At 36.6% G+C, this 20,300-nt stretch overlaps 1 protein-coding gene across 1 annotated transcript in view; it reads left to right on the top strand.

Annotated features, from left to right (window-relative positions):
* The window catches only part of LOC113051545 (immunoglobulin superfamily DCC subclass member 4-like), a 60,728-nt gene that overhangs the window by 21,083 nt on the left and 19,345 nt on the right, over positions 1–20,300 (top strand). The window contains exons 2-8 of the mRNA XM_026215394.1: positions 389–697; positions 3,703–3,862; positions 8,865–8,998; positions 14,879–15,010; positions 16,180–16,332; positions 17,601–18,011; positions 19,926–20,090. Of these exons, the coding sequence (XP_026071179.1) occupies positions 389–697; positions 3,703–3,862; positions 8,865–8,998; positions 14,879–15,010; positions 16,180–16,332; positions 17,601–18,011; positions 19,926–20,090 (1,464 nt within the window). The remainder of the gene's footprint in view (positions 1–388; positions 698–3,702; positions 3,863–8,864; positions 8,999–14,878; positions 15,011–16,179; positions 16,333–17,600; positions 18,012–19,925; positions 20,091–20,300) is intronic.

Raw genomic sequence — 20,300 nt, 5'->3', positions numbered from 1 at the left:
TTTTTGAACAATTCGATTCAGATGTATTTTTACACTTGTAGTTTTTATAGCAGTATTCTGGTTCTGGTTTTCATATCTGGTCACTTATGTTGTTACACACTGTTTGCACTGTACTGTGTGTTGTATTCCAAGTAGCCTGTATGTTCATGCAGGTAACGTGTCGCAGGTTACTTTCTGAAGTAGTTTGTTTTTCTTTTTCTTTTATTACCCAAGATACATTAAGGGTGAATTGAATTCAAATGCGCATTGTGAATTGGATCAGTTCACTGTTATTAACCCTTTTTGCTGACCATTTTCTTTTGGGAATCTTTCTTTCATGCTTTCTTTTGTTCATCAGAAGTTGTGACATCAGTTCTTTCTCTCTCTCGTCCTCTCCCTAATTAATTAGAGAAGCCCGTATCCGTGGAGCTGAGCTGTGGTGCTGGTCCTGTCCATGTGGTTCTGGAGCCTGATCACCCTCTGCTGCTGGAATGCCACCTGGGGGCCAGTGAGCCCCCCCTCAACGTGACCTGGCTGCGGGATGGGGTGCTTCTCTCAGAAAGCCAGACCATCCGGCCTTTGATCAACGGGTCTCTACTCATCTTGCCCTCTTCCACGGATGGCCAGGCTCCAGCGGGTGTGGAGGGCGGCTACAGTTGCCTAAGTACCAGCTCGACGGGAGCGCTGACCAGCCGGGCTCTCACCCTGCATCTCGCCAGTGAGTATAAACACCTTCTACTCTGATTTACGTCCAACACAGAGCAGCTGTGGGACTAAGATTGATCACAGGACCAGATTCTTTCAAACTTCAGAGGCCAGCCAACTTTCAGGTTTTTGGTTGTGTGCATCACATTCTTATTACTGTGTATGCTTATCTGATGAAGATCTACATCTGATGCTCATCTATGTCCCTCTCTCTCTGCCAGAGAGATCTGAGTGTCGTTCTCACCTGGTTAGCACAAGGACTTGATTGTGCATTTTGAAGAGCTTGAGGAGGCAAAAAGAGATCAGCTCCTTTATCTCTTTTTTTCTTTCTTTCTCTTTGTGTTTAAGGCAGCCCACTAGATGATAAAGACCATTTCCTTTAGTCATTATCTATTTCATTGGCCATGACTTGTCTTCCTTCATTATTTCTGTTCATTCAGTTTTGCTTTATTACTTTTATGTAGGTAATAATGACGCCTGCCATCTCTGCCATAGACACTGATGGACATTGCAGAGTTAATGTAAGAGAGATCATGTCATGTTAGTCAAACATGAAGATTAGGAATCAAATATAAGAATACAACAATAACATGTCATTGTTATTTGCCGTAAAGGCCAGAAAAAGTAGAACTTATTTTATATAATTTTAAACAAGGTGATTTTTTTTTCTTTGTGATGGGGAAACAGTTACTTCCCATGGTGGTGGGAATCCCATAATTATTATAGATTATAGAAATAACATATTGCAGACTTTTCTTGAATATTTACCTTAGATCTTTGTCAGTGAATTTTGGGAATGAACCAGACAGAGGGACTTATAAGGCATTTTCTCTCAGTGGCAGAATATTTCTCATTATTTTTGAATAGCTTTCTAATTTCAGATGCTCACACCTATACATAACCATGCTGCTGGTGTGTGCTCCAGTAAATCTCCTATGTTTTTTGTGGAGTGTGTTTGCTTTAGACCGCATGCTAAGTACAAGTCAAAAATATCTGGTGTTAATGTTTAACAGGTCTCAGCTGCAGAGCTGTTATGTATGCCGATGTTTGTCATGTGTGAGCTTGTTTAGGAACTTTTTTAGATTTGAACTGTCTGTAAATTGATGCCTGCTCCTCTGGGTGACCATAAATCAACTTCAGAGAAGTTTCAATAGTCAGAATCCCTTGAAATATCATTGGTCCATTATAAATGTTATAGGTATGCAATATATCATCCACGATAATATTGTATTTGTTGTTTAAACGATATGCGATTTGACATTATATATGTTGCAAAAACACAGCCTTGCATTCACTATGAGATGCAGGTTAGTCTACTGCACCAGCACATTTAGAGTTCACGCTTTTTCTGGATGATTTAGTCTGTTAAATTTACCACAAATTTCAAGATAAGGTGGCAAATATGCCCTTGTATGAATGTGTCATTTATATTTATATGAACTGATTTAGTCAATATCACACGAAGAGTGATGCTTTTCTCCAAATACCGATTGCAAAGTTGATATTGATTTGACATACACAATTAAGTTAATATTAAGTGACTTACATTTTAGATGCAACAGTTCTTAGATTCAAGCAAAGCCACAGCAGAACTGTTTGCGTCTCTGAGCAATGCACTGCAGTCTTTTGAATCGGTTGAATTAATGACTTAATGATTCACTAATGTGGTGATTTGCCACCACCTACTGCCGTTTTTAGGTTAGATTAGATATAGTACTCAACATTTTGTGATTAAATCAAAACCTTGTTTATGCATTTGTAACTGGAGGTTAACTGCATTCATGCCCTGGATTAAACAGTCTGTGTTTATGCATCTAAATGCCAAATGACAGATTCTGTGCCACCTCTGCATTGCGAACACAAATTTTACTGATTTCAGTTGATTGGTAACAACCCTGTAGTGTCCTACTATTTGAATTTGATTAACTTTAAGAATTTCTCACAAAAGACGATGCATACATTTAGGTTAGAAAAAAATTGGCCTTATAAAGGTAAAAATGCCCATAAGAGTTGAAAAAGATTACTCCTTCAAACTAACTACAGCACAGAATATGAAGAACATCAAAATCTTTGGGAGTCAACTGTCCATGGCTGTCCTAAACATGCCAAAATACCAGCACAATAACATGCTCAGAAAAATATTATCTAAATATCGTTATTGACAAAATTCCAGAAAATATAGAAATATATATTTTTTGTCATTATTGGACACCCCTATAACTCTTAACATGAAAGAAAAAATCAGAATTTTTTTTTATTGCTTAGTTGTCTCATGATTTAATTAATCTCATTTAAAACCAAAGCTACCATATATTAAAATTCAGTATGAACCCGGGTAGAAAATATAGTTTAAATTTAATGCTGCACGATTTTGTTAGCATACGTGTTGATAGTTCGGTTGGAAGTTTGAGTTTATAGTAACACTTCACAATAAGTGAATTTGATAACATTAGTTACTGCATTTAGTACCATGAATTAACAACAAACAGTTTTTACAGCTTTTAATAATATAGGTTCATGTTAATTTATAAATATACTATTGTTTATTGTTAATTCACATTTGTTTATAACACACACGCAACTAATATTCATTTAAACATACAAAAAATAAACATTAGAAATGTTAAAACTCTATTAATGTATGTCTAATTAATGCTAACTGAAACAAGCTGTTACAAAAGTTTTAACTCTGGTTATGTATTTGGTATTTGGTTGAATATCGGAGCATCCTCTCGCTTGTTTGTGTGTGTGTGTGTGTGCGAGTTGCTCAGTGTACTGTGGGCTTCTGAGCAGTGTGAGTCTAGCAGATGTAGCAGATCAAAGTGACAGAATTTTCAAAGAGTAAAGGTCAGGGGCCCTGCTTGCCTTCCTCTGCTCCCACCATGTGGATACATTGCTTGTTCTCATTCCACGAAAAATTAATGTGATGCATTCACTAATTCCCTTTTTTGATTTCTTGTTGCTTTCTTCTCCTTTTCTCTCTGCCTCCTTCTCTTGCTCTCTCTCTGTCTTTCTTAGACTTGTCCCGTTTTCTTCAGGATCCTGAACCTCAGGTTGTGCCAGAAGGTGGCACTGCCCGGTTTGAGTGCTATGTAGACGGCTTGCCCACCCCAAGTATCACCTGGGAGAAGGACCAGGAACCCCTCCCTGCACCCACAGAACCTCTAGAACCATCCAGGTAAGTTATCTTGGCGTGAGCTTTGTCATGTGTGATTCCCTTTTTGTAATGCTTTATTCACATTTGACATTGTTTGCAAAGAGCAAGTGCCAAGCTAGTCCAAATTGGAAACTAACTTTGTTGTTTAAAATAAGCCTTCAAAATTACTAAAATTAATCATACATGTACTACTGTTCAAACATTTTGGGTAGGAAAGATTTATTTAAAAAAAAAATTATGTTTGTGAAAGTTGAGAAAGACATTTTTTTATCAAAATACAGTAGAAATATTGTAAAATATTTTTACAATTTATAACAACTGCTTTCTATTTGAATGTTTTTTTTTTTTTTTTAAGTGCAAATTATTCCTATGATGGCAAAGCTGAATTTTGCTCAGGAAACATTTATGATAATCAATACTAGAAACAGTTGTTTTACTAAATATTTTTGTTGAAACCAAGATACATATTTCAGGATGATTCAATATATAGAAAATTCAACAGCATTTATTTGAAATATTTATTTATTCTTTTTTTTTAACTAAATAAAAGCAAATCATGTATTTTATTTTCTACAAAATCGTATAGTTTTTTGCATAAGTTGAACACTGTAACGATCACAGATGTGTCCGTTTCACATATGGATTCATTGGCAATTCACATGAGTACCAGACAGTAATAACAACTGGTCTTAATAAGCGAGTTTGAAGCAGTCTGATCCACATATTCATGTTTTAAGAACCAAATCGAAAAGCATCTGTGGTATTCAATTTGAATTAATTAGGTGTTGCATTGCTCAATTCCATTAAATCTTAATTAATAACCATTATTATAAAATGTCACTCATGTAGCCCTATCTTAAAGGATAATGTAGAGGATTCGTGTGTGGAAAGGAAGAGGACGAGGGGTTGGCTTGACTGCTGATGATATTTTATTAAATATTTTAAGGCCAAGCGGTGTCAACTACACCAACACAAACACGCTATCGTAATCACTTCCGGGTTACTTCTTCCAGGGCATGTTCACTCGTCAGGAGTCCTTCTCTCTCTCACCTACTCCTGTTTCTCCTGGTTTTATTTACTCTCTCCACACCAATTACTGAAACAAGACACAAGTGTTGATTATTTCTGTCCAACCCACTCACTCAAAAAAAACATGCCTCCCTTGCCACAGATAATTCACCCAAAAATGAAAATTCTGTCATTAAATACTCAATCTCATGTCGTTCATCGTTACTATCTTTCTGAGCCTTGAATGTGGTAGTTGCATTGCTGTCTATGCAGGGCCAGAAAGCTCTCGGATTTCATCAAAAATATCTTAATTTGTGTTCCAAAGATGAAAAGGTCTTACAGGTTTGGAAAAACATGACGGTGAGTAATTAATGACAGAAATTCAATTTTGGGGTGAACTATCCCTTTAAAAGTAATTATGACGGCACAACACTTACAAAATGACCAGTTAGTTTTGTAGTGCTGTAACTGAAAGGCATTACTGATATACCAGTACTTGTTGGAGTCATTTGAACTAATTTAAGCTGCCCAGCTCTGCCAATTATGTGTCTTGTCAGGAGAGTTCTTCTGGCGTGCCTAATGGTGAAAACCCATTAGACATGATAGGACTATCCATAGAGTCTGTGTAGTTCTGCATGGACTGACCGTGTGTATCCTGGTGTAGCATCGGTTGGCCACCTCTACTGTTTATAAGTAATGGTACATTTTCACACATTTTATTATTATTATTATTTTTTAATTCACATTAGTACTGTTTTCATATCTTTTAATGTAATTATATTAAAATAATTATAAGCGATGGTGATATATCATAATATCACTATCAATCAGTTTATATAATTTTATATAGAAGTATGTTTCATCTAGACATTATTTCATTTAAGTTTTCATTATTCATTCATTTTAATACATTTGACTATCATTTTGTCCAGTAAATTAATAAAATAATCTATTGAATAAATATTTGGCATGCCCATAGATTTTCAACTCATTTCAATATTTTGAAAATATGTCAAATTATAAATTGTTTGAGACAAGGTAGCCAAAAAGAGTTAATACATGTTACAGTATTGCCAGTTCATCTCAAAGGGTAACAACAGTTGCTTACCATTTCCCAAGTGTGTGGATATTACAGTAGCTTTTGCAATTTGTCAATATAGAGCAGGAGAGACTGCACATGACAGGAGCCAATCAGTGACTCTGTGTACAAGAGGCCCATCCGAGGTCAAAGAGTTGTGCATGGGCCCCATCAAAGAGGTGGACATCACAGGGAGGGAGGAAGAGGGCAGGGAACTGTTGCATCAAATGAAGTCCGGGTCATTGGTTTAAAGTATGTCATGTCATGTGATAAAAAGAGGGCTTACTATAGCAGAGGCTGCCAAATATCTGTAAATCACTCACCCTATCTGAAAAGGTCAGCTGCAGAATCTGTAAGAAATCTAAACCTTTTTTGCCGTAGTTGTGATTTGTTTAATATAACCTCTTGCTAGCTATGCAGCTCAGTAATCATGTAAAGTATTGACAGTATACTGTACCGTATCAATTGACACACAACCTTGTTATGGTGTTATATAACATTTGATAACACTGGAAATATATTTACATGCATTATGGATTTGCTCAAAATGTGTTAGCTATATATATATATGTGTGTGTGTGTGTGTGTGTGTGTGTGTGTGTGTGTGTGTGTGTGTTATATATATATATCATATGTGCATTCCCAACCATTCCAATTAATCTTTTTCATTCACTCATAATGTTTGATTTCATTTTGTTGAATGTAGCTAGGTTTGCTGAATATACTGTCTAGATAGCATTACATGTTACCTTGCAACTTTGAGTTTCCCAGTACAGTATTTAATCATTTGCTCATGTCTCATTATTGTCTGGTTTCTAGCCTGTGGAGATTAACCGGTGGAAGGTTAAGAAAAAGAGCTTTTAGTATTTAATTCCTTTTTTTTTGTATGTTAAACTACAATTAATATATATGGTCCTAATATAGCCTTGCTTTATAGTCCATTATGATGAGTTCTGGTTTTGTTTTTGCAGATGGCTGCCTGCAAGGTCTAGACTAAACACTTGATTTGATTTGATTCTCAGTCTCTTTGTTGATTCTCATTTTTCTCTGTTGCACAGCCATATGCTTGAACTGAAGAGTAAGAGTGTCTTTTTTTTGTCTTATAATAAGACCATAACACTCTCACATACACATCTGAGCACACACACAAACCATTTGCACATACAGAGATGTAGGTGTGTAGCATAAAGCACATATATAATAATAGTCTTTTTTTAGACACCGTGCATTGACATGGTTATGTTCTCCAAAGGCCCTGATCAGTGTTATATCCTCGTATCCTTGGGAAGCATTGCGGTTTTTCAAATCAGTCCTTGGTGTCTTTTTTCACATGCCACATGTATCATATAATATTATTAGGACTGATTAACACGGTTATTTGTGTCTGTTTTGCTTTGTATATGAATGCTATTCATCAAAGGTTGTCTTTTTTAGATAAATCTTTTGTTAGATAATACTTAGGAAAATGTGCAAAGCGAAAAGGAAAGACATTTGAAATGTCAAATAAGGAGAGAATTTTATGAAAATGTCTCCTGATTGCATCATTTAGAGATTGAATCATCCGCTGTCAATTTCTTTTGAGGAATCCACTGAGAAATAGAAATATATCTCTGCACATATGGCAGCAACTGCGTAATGATGTACATCAAAAGTCATCAAATTGAGTTTTGAGTTGAATATATATAAAATAAAAAATGCATAATAGAATAACAGACAGGAAAGTAGAGGAAATCAAACTGATCCTCTGGTTTCAAATATATACAAATAGAAAAGTTATTTTGAATTCTAATAAGATTTCACAATATTGCTGGATATTTTGATATTATAATAACTGCATCTGTGGTAAACATTAGAGACTTTTTTCAAATACATATCAAATCTAAATGACCCCAAACATTTGAACAGTAGTGTATATAAATGCTTTAATTAAACTTTTACATTCTGCTGGGGACTTTGAATGACTCTCTTCGACACGGACAGCTAGCCAGATGTTTACCATTTTCCTTCAGAAATGAGGGCATCTTCACATGAAGTCTCTGACCTCTTACAGTGTGGAATAACAAATGAGATCCAACTTAAAAAGCGAGGCAGACTGTTTGAAATGTGCCTCGGAGATTGTTCCCAGTCTGCTTCGGATGCTTCCTTTTGGATCTGTAAAAAGTGTCTTTTGTATTCACAGCCCCTCTCCATATTAATGAGAACACACTTGCACATTAGCCGTGCTGTCGTGTTCTGGCGGCTGCCGCAGTCACTCTCTCATTTACATCCCGAGCGCAGCTGAGGCGGTGCCGTGCCACTGGAGGTGTAGCTCTGGTGTGGATGTGTCCTCAGCTGAACTCTCAGCACCAACGTATTCTACAAGCGAGTCACACACACCCAATTTTAACCCGCTCACACTCACAGATTTCACCCAGCCTTGGTCTTTGTGGCCTTTCTGCCAGAGTGTCTTGCTCTTGGGGATGATTTTAAAAGATTAATGGTGTATAATATCTGTCCTGAATGAAAAGGGGAATTGAAAGTGGTCTCTGGGGGAAGAGAGATGACTATGGAATGAATATTAGTGCTGCAACCTGACCTCGCCACCACAAACAGAGAGAGAAAGAGAGAGAGTGAAAGAGAGGAATTGGCTTTTGAAGATGCATGCTGCCATCTTGGTTTGTTCTCCTACATCTGTAGACTAATCTCTCATCCCTGCTTCTTTTTTTCTGCCATTTATTCCTCCCCCGCTATGTTATTTCTGCAGTATGGCTCATGTTTATGTGTAGTGCCACTTTATATGTTGCTCTTGAGTTGACTAATGCTAAACACCAGAATAGGTGGCAGATTGCTCGCCTCCAAAGACTTAAAAGTAGCTTCAGTATAGAAGAGCAACAAACAAACACACACATTGATGTTGTTTTAGAAATGTTAAAGCTAATCTCTTTCTCTCTCACACAGGTACATATCTCTTCCTAATGGGGTGCTGCAGATTTTAGGGGTTACTAAAGAAGATGAAGGCTTGTACCGCTGCTTGGCCTTCAACTCTGCCCGCAAACGCTTCAGCCAAGATGCTCCCCTCACAGTTAGCCCAGGTATAACACAAAGACCTGTTCCCAATTACCCCTTCATAGGCGGCCTTTGATATTTTACAATACCTCGCTTATACTCTTGCCATTGACTTCATTTCTCTGACTCACACAGTAATGGCCTTATGAAGGTTTAGAAGTCAAAAGTCTTTTTTTAATGCCACGAAAGTCTACAGTGTGCGTGAGACAAATGTGTTTGGAAAACATGGGGAAATTCTCAAGACAATAATCGTACAACCTATTCAATAATCTCTAAAATCAACTAATCAAATATTTGAAAATTGTGACCAATCGCCAAGTTAATTATTTTGTTCTCACTTTTTCTATGACCATGAAATGTTTTTTTTTTTTTTAAGTGCAATGTATTGAAAAAAAAATCTATTTTAAAATAGATAATGTCCTGGTAGAAAATTGCCAGTACAGTTCAGTTAAGTTTACAGACATTTCCTTCATCCCTTAAACACAACACTCGTCCTTCACTAATAGTCTCTTTGCAAAGCCTGCATTCCAATATGACAGGTTCTCATCAGTTTGTGCTGAAAATATGACATACCCTCATACATAAAATATTGGTGTATGGGATGCCTTAAACCCACATAGGGCTGAAGGTTAATCGAAATCATACCGAAATCGTGATTTGGCTTGATGCAATGAATTGCAAATGCTGTGGGTTTTTATTAAATAAATATGCAATAATGCATATCATCAGTATTAAATGCCACTCGTCTCTGCAAGTGCTGTGTTGCTAATAATGTGCATGATTTCAAATTCTATTGAGCTTTAAATGATGGCATATTTTGGGTTTGAGCCTTTTCATTGGTAAAACAACCAGCATTTTTCATATGATTTGAAAGTTTATTCTATTAAATATCAAAAATCTAAAAGTTATGCATTAAAGTTGAAATCTACATGAACACTTCACAGATGATTGTGTCATATATATATAGAAATGACCCCTTTAAGAAATTCCAAGTAAATATAGGATAGAAGTGTACTTCAGGAGTGCATAAAAGGCTCATATTTGATATTAAAGACATGAGCTCATATCTCCTGAAAAAATGATTGCCAAAGTTTTTTTTTTTTTTTATCATAACAGTATCATATGATTTGCAGTTATAGGCTGCCTGCATAAACAAGTCACAAAAAAAAATCACATTTTAAATCACAATTTTTTTTTTAAATGGTCGTAATGTGCAATAAACCAATCAGAGTCTCATCTTCCATTCCCTTTAAGAGCCAGTTGCACTTGTGCCATGATGTATTTGCTATTTACACAGCGGAATTTGGCAAGCGCAAAGACAGAATGCATCTCCGAGATCAAACGGAGCTGTTTATGTGCGAGCAAATAGATAGCCTAATTCTGATACATGTGATGACTATCTATTATGACATGTTGGTATATATATATATATATATATATATATATATATATATATATATATATATATATATATATTCTTATTCATTTTTAACACATTATGCGGTGGCACAGAGTTAGACCCTTTTGACTCCACACAGAAACCGCAACCGTGTGGCATGACATCACTTTGTTTTCAAGAGCTGGTGTGAATAAATATAGATTCAAACTCAAAGAGACATGATAGTCTGCGCATGACCTGATATATTTCATTCAGACCCAGAATACAGCGAGATGAACATCACAGAGCACTAAACTCTCATGCAGTCTGTGTTTCATTCACACTTGAAGCCGGAGCTGATATCAGGAAATTCCTAATATGGACAAAAGTGTCCAGCTATCATTGTGGTGCTCACAGGAAAACAGAAACTTATGCAAACATGAGACACTAATATACGATCACAACAATAAATTGTTTTTCAAGTCCTCTCCAGCAGGTGATAAATAAAGTATATGAACAAAGCAGTGCTAATTGACATTCTATTCTATGACTATTCTGACCTATTATGTGATAAACAGTCTTTGTAGTATATAAACAAATTATTATTATTTGTTATTGTCCAGTATTTATAGATTTCTAAGCCAATTAAAAGCTATAAATTAGAGAAAAATTAAAGTTGCCTATACTACCAGTCAGAACAGTACGCTTTTTGAACAGTGAGCGTGTTAATGTTTTTTTTTTAAAGAAGTCTTCTGTTCTCCAAGCCTGCATTTATTTGATCCAAAGTACAGCAAAACAGTAAGATTTTGAAATATTTTTACTAGCCTATTTAAAATAGCTGTTTTATATTTGAATATATTTCAAAATGTAATTTATTGAACATCCTGGATCTGTTTTTTCACTCTTCTTTATTCTATTTTTATTTATTATAGAAGTATCGGATCGGGACTCAGTTTCGGCAGATACTCAAAATCAAATGACTCGGACTCGGGCAAAAAAACCTGATCGGGACATCCCTAATATGTATTTAATTAGCCTACAAAAAATTCTTATGCATTGCAATCCTTTAATTTTTAATATTTGGCATGTTTGTGTGCTGCTGTGCGTCCCTGTGTTTAATAAGCAGCCTGTACGCTCTTTAAATAACAAGGAAAAAACATTGGGACAGACTTTAGACCAGGTTTAAGCTGGTCTATGGCGCAGTCTATTTTCAGCTCCTTAAAATAGCAATGAGCCAGCAATGTGCCTGAACACACCTCTTTTTTTAGACCAGCACGCCCATGAGTGCAAAAATGAGCGCAAATGTATTTGCTAATTAAACGACGTGGCGCTGGATGGGAAAATGCGAACGGCGCCGGACTGAAACTAGCAAACACACTTGAGCTGCGCCTTGCGTCGCATTGCGCCGGGTATATGATAGGGCTCTGCATGGCCCTGATGTGTATGAAAGTTACAGTATATTTTATAATACTCTGAGTAATATTATATCAGAAGAATAATGGAAATGTGTGATTGCTTATGAAATGAAATGAAAAATACTAGATTTATGGTTCTCCTCCAGTCTTTTTGTTTGAGGTGTGTGTGTAACCTGAATACACTCCAACTCACAGGAACTTGTGCCACCATGGGTACTTGAATTGAGGTTCCCATGGGGAAACAAGCTTATAAATCATACAGAATGAGTATATTGGAGAATGTAAAAATGCAGAAAGTTTTTGTGAGGGGTAGGTTTAGGTGTATGGTTAGTGTAAGATTGATAGAATATACGGTTTGGACAGTATAAAACCCATTACATCTATGGAGACAAGAGTCCACATGTGTGTGTGTGTGTATAAGTGCCCTCTGCAGAGGTGGTCTGTGTTGCAGGAAGAATTGATTTCCTGCTGTCCTTAAGACTGCTTGGCTGATGAAATGGAGGGTGCAAAAGGAGGGATGGAAAAGAGGAATGAGATTAGGAACAAAGGCAAAGAAGGCTAGTGAGATAAAGCACTAAATGAAATAAAAGCGAATGTGGGAAGATGAGGGAGACAGATCACTAATGCTATGAAGTCAGTCTCTGCCTTTAACTCCCTTCACACACACACACACACACACACCTCTGAAAGACTTCAATCTCCATGCTGACCTTTGCTCATTTCCATTATGTTTCTGCATTATCAGCCAGAGACCTGAATGATTTTCATTGTGTCACACATTCATCTTTTAAGCCATTCTCTCTAATTGTTCCACATTCATCTTTCTCCTTCTTCTTTTTTACTCCTATTTGCTCCTTCAACCCTTTTTATTTGTATCAATTGCTTCATAAAGCTTCTCTGTCTTTATAGAGAAAAGCGAAATTACTTAAGCGTAATGTGTCTGATTGTGACACAATGAGAGAAAGAGAAATTGAAACTGAAAAACAAAACTTAAGAGAGATCAATTGAAAAAGTGTCTGAGAGAAAGAAAGAGAACAAGAGAGGGAGTGATAGAATGAGAGAAATAGAATGACAGAGATGAGGGAGCTGAGTTGAGGTCACATTTACCTTTATTCTGTGAATTTCAGTAGGAATCCACGTCATCTGCAATTTCTTGGGAGAGCCAAAGATGTCCTCACACAGATTTCATAATGGGTTTGTGCTGTTGGTTAAAAAACAGAAAGCTGCTTGTTTTGAAAATGAATTTTTATGTAAGCTGTGCTTCATGCAGTTTTAATAATGTACAGTCAACCTTTTTTGTCTGTGGAATTGCATCAAAATTGTGTTGATGTGTCCTCACATTATAGATTGAAGAGAGAGATGGAATAAGAGAAGGATCTAGGATGAAAGAAAGAGAACTAGAATGAGAGGGGGAAAAAGAAGTTGAGAGGTTCATTGAACACAATCACTATACAAAATAGAGCAACAAACTGGCTGCTAGATATGCTTTCACAAGACTAAATATGTATTATCCCAGTATGTTTTCTGTACGCTTTTGCTCACCATGGTGACCCTGTGTGTCTGCGTAGACAGTATGTAATGCAGATGGCCTTTATTGTAACATAATAACTTCAGTCATTATGTCATTCAGTTCTTATGCGTTGTCTATCTTATGTTTCCGATTAATATGTTGTTCTGTTTTTACATACATCCTCAGCTTTGTCAATATTCGATATTTACAGTATTGCCAATAAAATCATGCTGAATTGAGAAAGATAGAAAGAGAGCAGTCTTCACCTTGCAGAAATCATAGTTTCAAACACAATGCATATTTTGGCCCTGAAACCAGACAGCTCAAGTACACAGCTAGTCTTTATGAGTGTTTGTGAATCAGGTATCTCAGGCTCTAGTTTGGCTCATTGGCATTCTGCTTGATGCTGTATATTTTGTAACACACTCACTGTAACTTGGAAAAAGCCATATAAGCAAACTTATGCTGTTGTTCAAGTGGGTATTTGTGGTCTGTAGTGGCCTTTTGTTCTCAGTTTCTGGGTTTTAAACACAGGCGCACACACACTTGTGTACCTTCTAATACACACACACACTCGCACTGCTTTTACACAGTGCACCTCGTAGCCTCAGAAATCTGACCCACTTTAAATCCCTGTGCTCTCATGCATATGTGATTGCCTCTGTATGTAATCAAAGTGATTAATTTATGACCATCATACCGTATCCATAGCTGCACGCTTATTTTTTCCCTCATTATGATCTCTAGGTGTGTCTACTGAATTCAGGCATCTCTGAGGCCACAGGAACAGGGCCTTTACCACCGAGTTTATAGTTTATAGTCAAGTGAAATGTTACTTAAAGAGCATATTTAACACAAAGTTGACTCGAAGTGCTTTATATTTATTTGGAGTTGGTTCAATTTTTTGTTTTATGTTTGTTTGTTTATTTATTTTTCATCAGGCATGCATTTATTTGTCTTAAAATACAGTAATACTGTTATATTGAGAAATTATATTATAAGGTTAAATTACTTTTTACTTTTTATATTTTAATGTAAAAGCAAAATGTTTAGCAGCTTACATTTAAATTTTAGCTGATGTTGATTTTTTTTTGCCCAAGCAACATTTCATTTTATGTTTAAGACAGTTTTGTGCTGCTAAATATTTTTGTGAAAATTGTGAACAGCGTTTATTTGAAATGGAAAACTTTTGTATCGTTATAAATATCTCCTGTCATTTTTGATCAATTTAATGCACCCTTGCTGAATAAAAATCTCAGCTGAATAAAATATATATTTTTTATATATTATTTTAAATGTTTTATTTTATTTATGACAGCTGCAACCCAGATAAATAACACCTATCCTCTTTGGCCTCATTGTATCAATCTTTCCATCACACTCTGCTTCATTACTCTTCCCTCCTCTCCTCAATCCTGTCTCACTCTTTGTCTGTCTCTCTCACTTCCTGTGAGCATAAGAGGAAACGGTGTCCCCTGTTGGGTCATTTGCTTCACCTGGTGCTGCTTTCGAGCAAACCCATGTGCCTGATGGTGAATACTGTATCCTATATTTATGCTATATACTGTACATACACAGACTCATAATAATCTGCGTCTCACAGGTGTGTCCCAGGAGAGTGAGGTGGTGATTGTGGCTCCACCACGGAACTCTACAGTGGTCATGGGTCGTCCGGCTGTGATGGAGTGCATGGCTCAGGGTGAACCCAAACCTTTCGTATCATGGAGCAGACAGGGTAAGACGCAAACACAAATATATTACACACACAAGTGCTGCTGTCGATAGATCTAGACTAACTGACAAGTTGAAGGTTTTTAGGAGTAGGAGAGCATAGTAGGTTCAATATGTTGAAACAATCACTGCGGTGCCTTTGAATAAAGCACTTAAACCCCTGGGTTGATTAGGAGACATTGTGCTTGTAATAAGTGCATTGTTGTATTGGATTCAAGTGTCAGCTGAATGGCCGAGTTGTAATTAGTGCTGTGTCCACTGTGAACTTTGAGTGCTTACGTAGAACGATGTAAATTAGCCACACAAATTGTGATTTATTAGGTGAGCTTATATGTTTGGTCTGTAGACATGTGGCTCTGCTGCAGCAGACACCCCAACTACACCCCCACCCCCACCCTTCACCCTCACTGTTACTGTTACTGCATCCATCCAGGTTCATGACGGACCTCATTTTGCCCCCCACCCCCCCCACAATAATGCCAAAACTATTTAAACAGAGAGCATTATTTTCATTAGGTTTCATTAAAAATTAAAAAGTTGTAGTAAAAAATCACGAGGTGTCTCTTTTTCTTTGTTTGAGCGGCGCGCGCTAATGGCAGCCGCAGACGGTCAGTGTCTAGAGTCATTAATGCACGCCTTACCTCCTCCAGTGCTGTACTGACCTCTGATGGTTCATGATGTGCATTGCACACCATTAGAGTTCATTCAAAATCGGATAATTTTTTGCCCCTCAAGCTACTTCAGACACACAAGACTTTCTTTCTGGCATGTGTCACAAAATGGGAGATGTTGTATGGACACTTTTTGATACTGTAGTGCTGCTGTTTGCATGCTTTACTGGAATATTAAACAATCGGCCCTCTTCATTGGACAGTAATTGCATTGTATTCAGATTTGAAACAACATGAGGTTGAGTAATTGATGACGGTATTACATTCCGACTTTCCTTTAACTATTCCTTTAACACTTTAACTGTTTTATTAAATATTTATCTTTTTCTTATTAATAATACATGAGACTTGGATGCAGTAGTGACCTGGCTAAATCCTAAAATAGAGCTTTTTCAAGGGTGCTGTTTTTCATATGGACAGCTGCAAACTTAAAAATCTAAATGTCCCTGTTTGCTTAAAATTTTTTGCTTTTTTTCCACAACCTCTTCTTTGGGACCCATAGATGGGAAGCCTATAGCTACAGATGTGGTTGTCTTGGCAACTAACCTAGTGATTCCTGACACCCGCAGTCACCATGCTGGAGTGTATGTGTGTCGTGCCAACAAACCCAAGACCAGAGATTTCGTCTCATCTCCTGCTGAACTTCGAGTACTGGGTAATTGTTTGTCCGTTTTCCTTTTAATGAATCCTTTATGAAACCATTATGGCAATACTGTTGTTTATTATTTTAGGTATTGCTTACTGTATTTGTGTTTGTCATGCAAGTGAACAATGAGAAGAAGACAATAAATGGTCACTGGAATCGTGATCAATGTTTTTGAACTGCACATTTAAGTGGAATCTTCCATTACTAAACACTATTTAATGTGGTTTGTCAAAGATTGCAGTGCAAATGCAGTGCATAAACTGACTGATCTCTTGATTTAGCTAGATGCTTGGGAAATGTAGACATTTCATAAAGAATAACTCATTTATAAAGAAGCAATCTCAAGCAAAAAACCATGAAACAGTCATGAAATCTTCTGCATGGAAGTACAATATAATTGTTCCTCCGAAAACCTTTAGAAACTATTTTACGCACTAGGGGAGGCTTCATCTAATTGATTCCCATCTGTTTTGCAGGGAGGGAAAATAATAGTAGATTTTTTTTTAATCCTTGAAAAATTAAACTAAAATAATTATATAGCTTGTGTTTATGTTTGAACTTACAATATGACTCATTTTATGGATGTAATCAAATAGTTTTTACCCATTGGCTGATTTATACATGATTACTCTGACACTTATTCTGTATTACTTATATTTCATACAATAGCTAATGTGAACCTTCAAGAAACAGTAAATTAAGCTTGGTTAATTTCTATATACACTTTTTCCCCAAGTATACCTTTCAAAGTTAACATTAACATAGTTCAAGGAATAAGACACCCAAAAATAAAAGTTGACTGAAAATGTACTTGCCCTCAGGCAATCCAAGATCTACATGAATGTGTTTCTTCATCTGAACAGATTTGCATTACTGTATATCACTTTCTCACAAGTGGGTCTTCTGCAGTGAATGGGTGCCGTCAGAATGAGAGTTCGAAGATCTGATAATAACAATAACGCCAATCAAGCTTTGGATTAACTTTGAATTATTGATGTATTTATCATCTGTTTGGACTCTCATTTTGACGGTACCAATTCACTGTGGAGGACCTATTGATGAGAAAGTGATGTAATGCTAAATGTCTCCAAATCTGTTCTGATGAAGAAAGAAATGGCCTGAGGGTGAGTACATTTTCAGCAAATGTTCATTTGTGGGCAAACATGAATAAAAAATGTATATTTATATTAACATTAACCTGGCAGTTCATGGTACTTAATAAGTTGTAGCAATATGTCTATATGATCCTCAGTTTATGTTCTTTTTTTCCCCCACAGCTCCACCAGTCATCCTCCAGCCCCCAGAGGCGGTGTCCCTGTCCCGGGGGAATACAGCTCGGTTTGTGTGTAATAGTTCGGGTGACCCTCCCCCTGCTCTGCGCTGGCTGAAGAATGGTGAACCGGTCCAGTCTAATGCCCGGGTTAAGACTCAGAACCCTGGAGTTCTGCTCATCAACCAGCTGCGGCTGGACGATGCAGGATACTACCAGTGTATTGCTGCCAACAGCCTGGGCACCGCCTGTGCCACTGCCAAGCTGTCTGTCATCGTGAGGGAGGGGCTGCCTAGCCCTCCCCGTCATGTGTTGGCCATACCCCACTCTAGCACTTCTGCCCTGCTCACCTGGGACCCACCTGAACATAACAGTGACCAGATCATTGGGTTTTCAGTACACTACCAACGCACGGCAGGTAAGAGAGAACATTTGTATGGATTTCATAATTCAGAAAGAGAAGCAAAGAAATACTGGCGAAGAAAAATGCTGAGATAATTTATAATGTTGTAACATATATGTTAATATTAAAAGAAAAAAATACTACAGAATGCATAATCTATCTTTAACTGCTTATTGTCAAAAAGTCAATAAATACACTGATTTACAGAAAGTCTCAGTTGATGGTACTATAATAGTATATAATTTAAATAATAATCTAATAACTCTAGTTTAATATTAAAGAACAGTAATTTGTTCTCATATTTTACACAACTTTCTGTGAGCACTTTCCTATTTTGTTACTAGAAGTCTGTTTGTCCCTGTTTGGCCACTGTTACTAGCTGGGTTTCCATCATTCTGCTTTTATGCGCATTTTGAAGTATCGCATCAGAATCGAGTGAGGGAAATGCTGAATTTCGAATAGAAATTGCCTTAATTCGCAAAAAAAGTTTTATGTTTGCTCGAGGTGGTTTTTGACTTGTGCGAAAAAGGGTTACTGTCAATAATGGGAGATGGAAACGCATTTTGCGAATAAATTCCTCCTGGTGCATTAAAAGAGTAATGTGACTTTGCGCTATGAGACTGCACTGTAAAAAATAAGTGTAATTTTAACTGTAAAATTTTGTAAAAACGCTACGGAAAAAAACTGATAATAGGTTAACAGTAAGTTCCCGTACTATATACAGGGAAAAACTGTAAAAGATCTAACAAAGCATTTAATGTAAATTTACAGTAAAATTCTGTTAATTATACAGCTTTTAGAAGTAAAAAAAAGAACAAATCAATGTATAATTTACAGTCTAAAACTGTAAACTGATATTCCCAGAATTCCCTGCGTGACACTCCACGTTTGAAAGTATTTTGTTTAAATAATCATGTTTTTAAATAGTTCTTGTTATCAGTTATGTACATTTGAGCTTTATGTTACATCTTCTGTTGCTTAATGAAAGTTTTTTGCATTATTTAAGTATCACGTGTGTTACCATGATGGTGTTTTGTGTTTCCATAAATGTGCACCTTCTATATGTTAATATATACTTCTGCTTGTGGTGAAGCTACTTGTGATGAGCTTTGATACTTCATGTGGCTTTCTCTTATACAGTACCATCTTTATTATTATGGTGGTTGTCAGTATTTTCAAGGTACAAAACAGATTTAATTTTGTGTGTTGTTGAATTTACTGGTTTATATTCACATTTTCTTGTTTGTAAATTACAGCTTTATATTGTAAAATTAACAGTTTTTGACGTAAATGTATTTACAGTTTTCTGTATTTTTACAAAATTATTCTGGCAACCACAGCTGCCAAAAAGTTTTTGTAAAAACAACAAGAAATTTTTTACAGTGTGTAAATCCTGACTAACCAGTGGATCGATCTCATTCCACAGCATCTAAAATTAAAATAAAAGTTGTTATGGTCATTTGGAAATGCCCGAGCAAAGTCTGTCAAAGTATTTCTGTAAAATTACCTTCCAGAACTATTAAACGACTGGGTTCCCAAACTGCAGCATCCACCTCCAAAAGCACTTACCGCAATCATTGTGTTTTGTCTGCTTGTTCTGAGGTGCAAGTCATTTATTATATATGAAAATTATTATATTCAGTAGCTTCTCCTACTTTTCTTAGTGCTGTATAGTGCCAGTTTATCAGGAAGTGACGATTTTGTTCTATTTGACTCGTTGGATGGAAACGCTGCTTGCTCGCAAATGTTTTTTGCGATATTCCAATTTTGCACATACGTTAAATTCGCAACTTCGGATGGAAATCTAGCTACTTATTGGGTCACGCTTCTCTTCATTTAGAAACTCATATCCAATGGATTATCGTAAAAACATATTTTGGCTACGTCAAATCTTTAAAAGCAAATGTACTGTCTATTTGTGTGTTGCAGGCTCAGACAACATGGAGTATCAGTTTGCAGTGAATAATGACACAACAGAGCTGCACGTAAAGGAGCTGCTCCCTCACACAACCTACACTTTCTATGTAGTGGCCTACTCGCTCATTGGGGCCAGCCGCCCGTCACTGCCCGTTACCGTGGAGATGCTAGAGGATGGTGAGCACTGACTAAAGGGGAGAGGTCAGCTTTTCAATGCAGAGGAATGGGGATTGGCTAATTTATTTGACACGTCTAAAAGTGCAGTTATTTTTCTACCTTAGTAAAGGTTTCTTACACCTGAAGCACGTTATAAATGATGTGTACTCACAAACTATGGTCGGAAGCACGCTATTATACTACTTGTGCCATTGCGATTTGCATACTGTG

This window comes from Carassius auratus, chromosome 32, assembly GCF_003368295.1.
Source record: "Carassius auratus strain Wakin chromosome 32, ASM336829v1, whole genome shotgun sequence".
In the NCBI taxonomy this organism is placed as follows: domain Eukaryota; kingdom Metazoa; phylum Chordata; class Actinopteri; order Cypriniformes; family Cyprinidae; genus Carassius; species Carassius auratus.
This window is presented reverse-complemented; position numbering and strand designations above follow the sequence as displayed.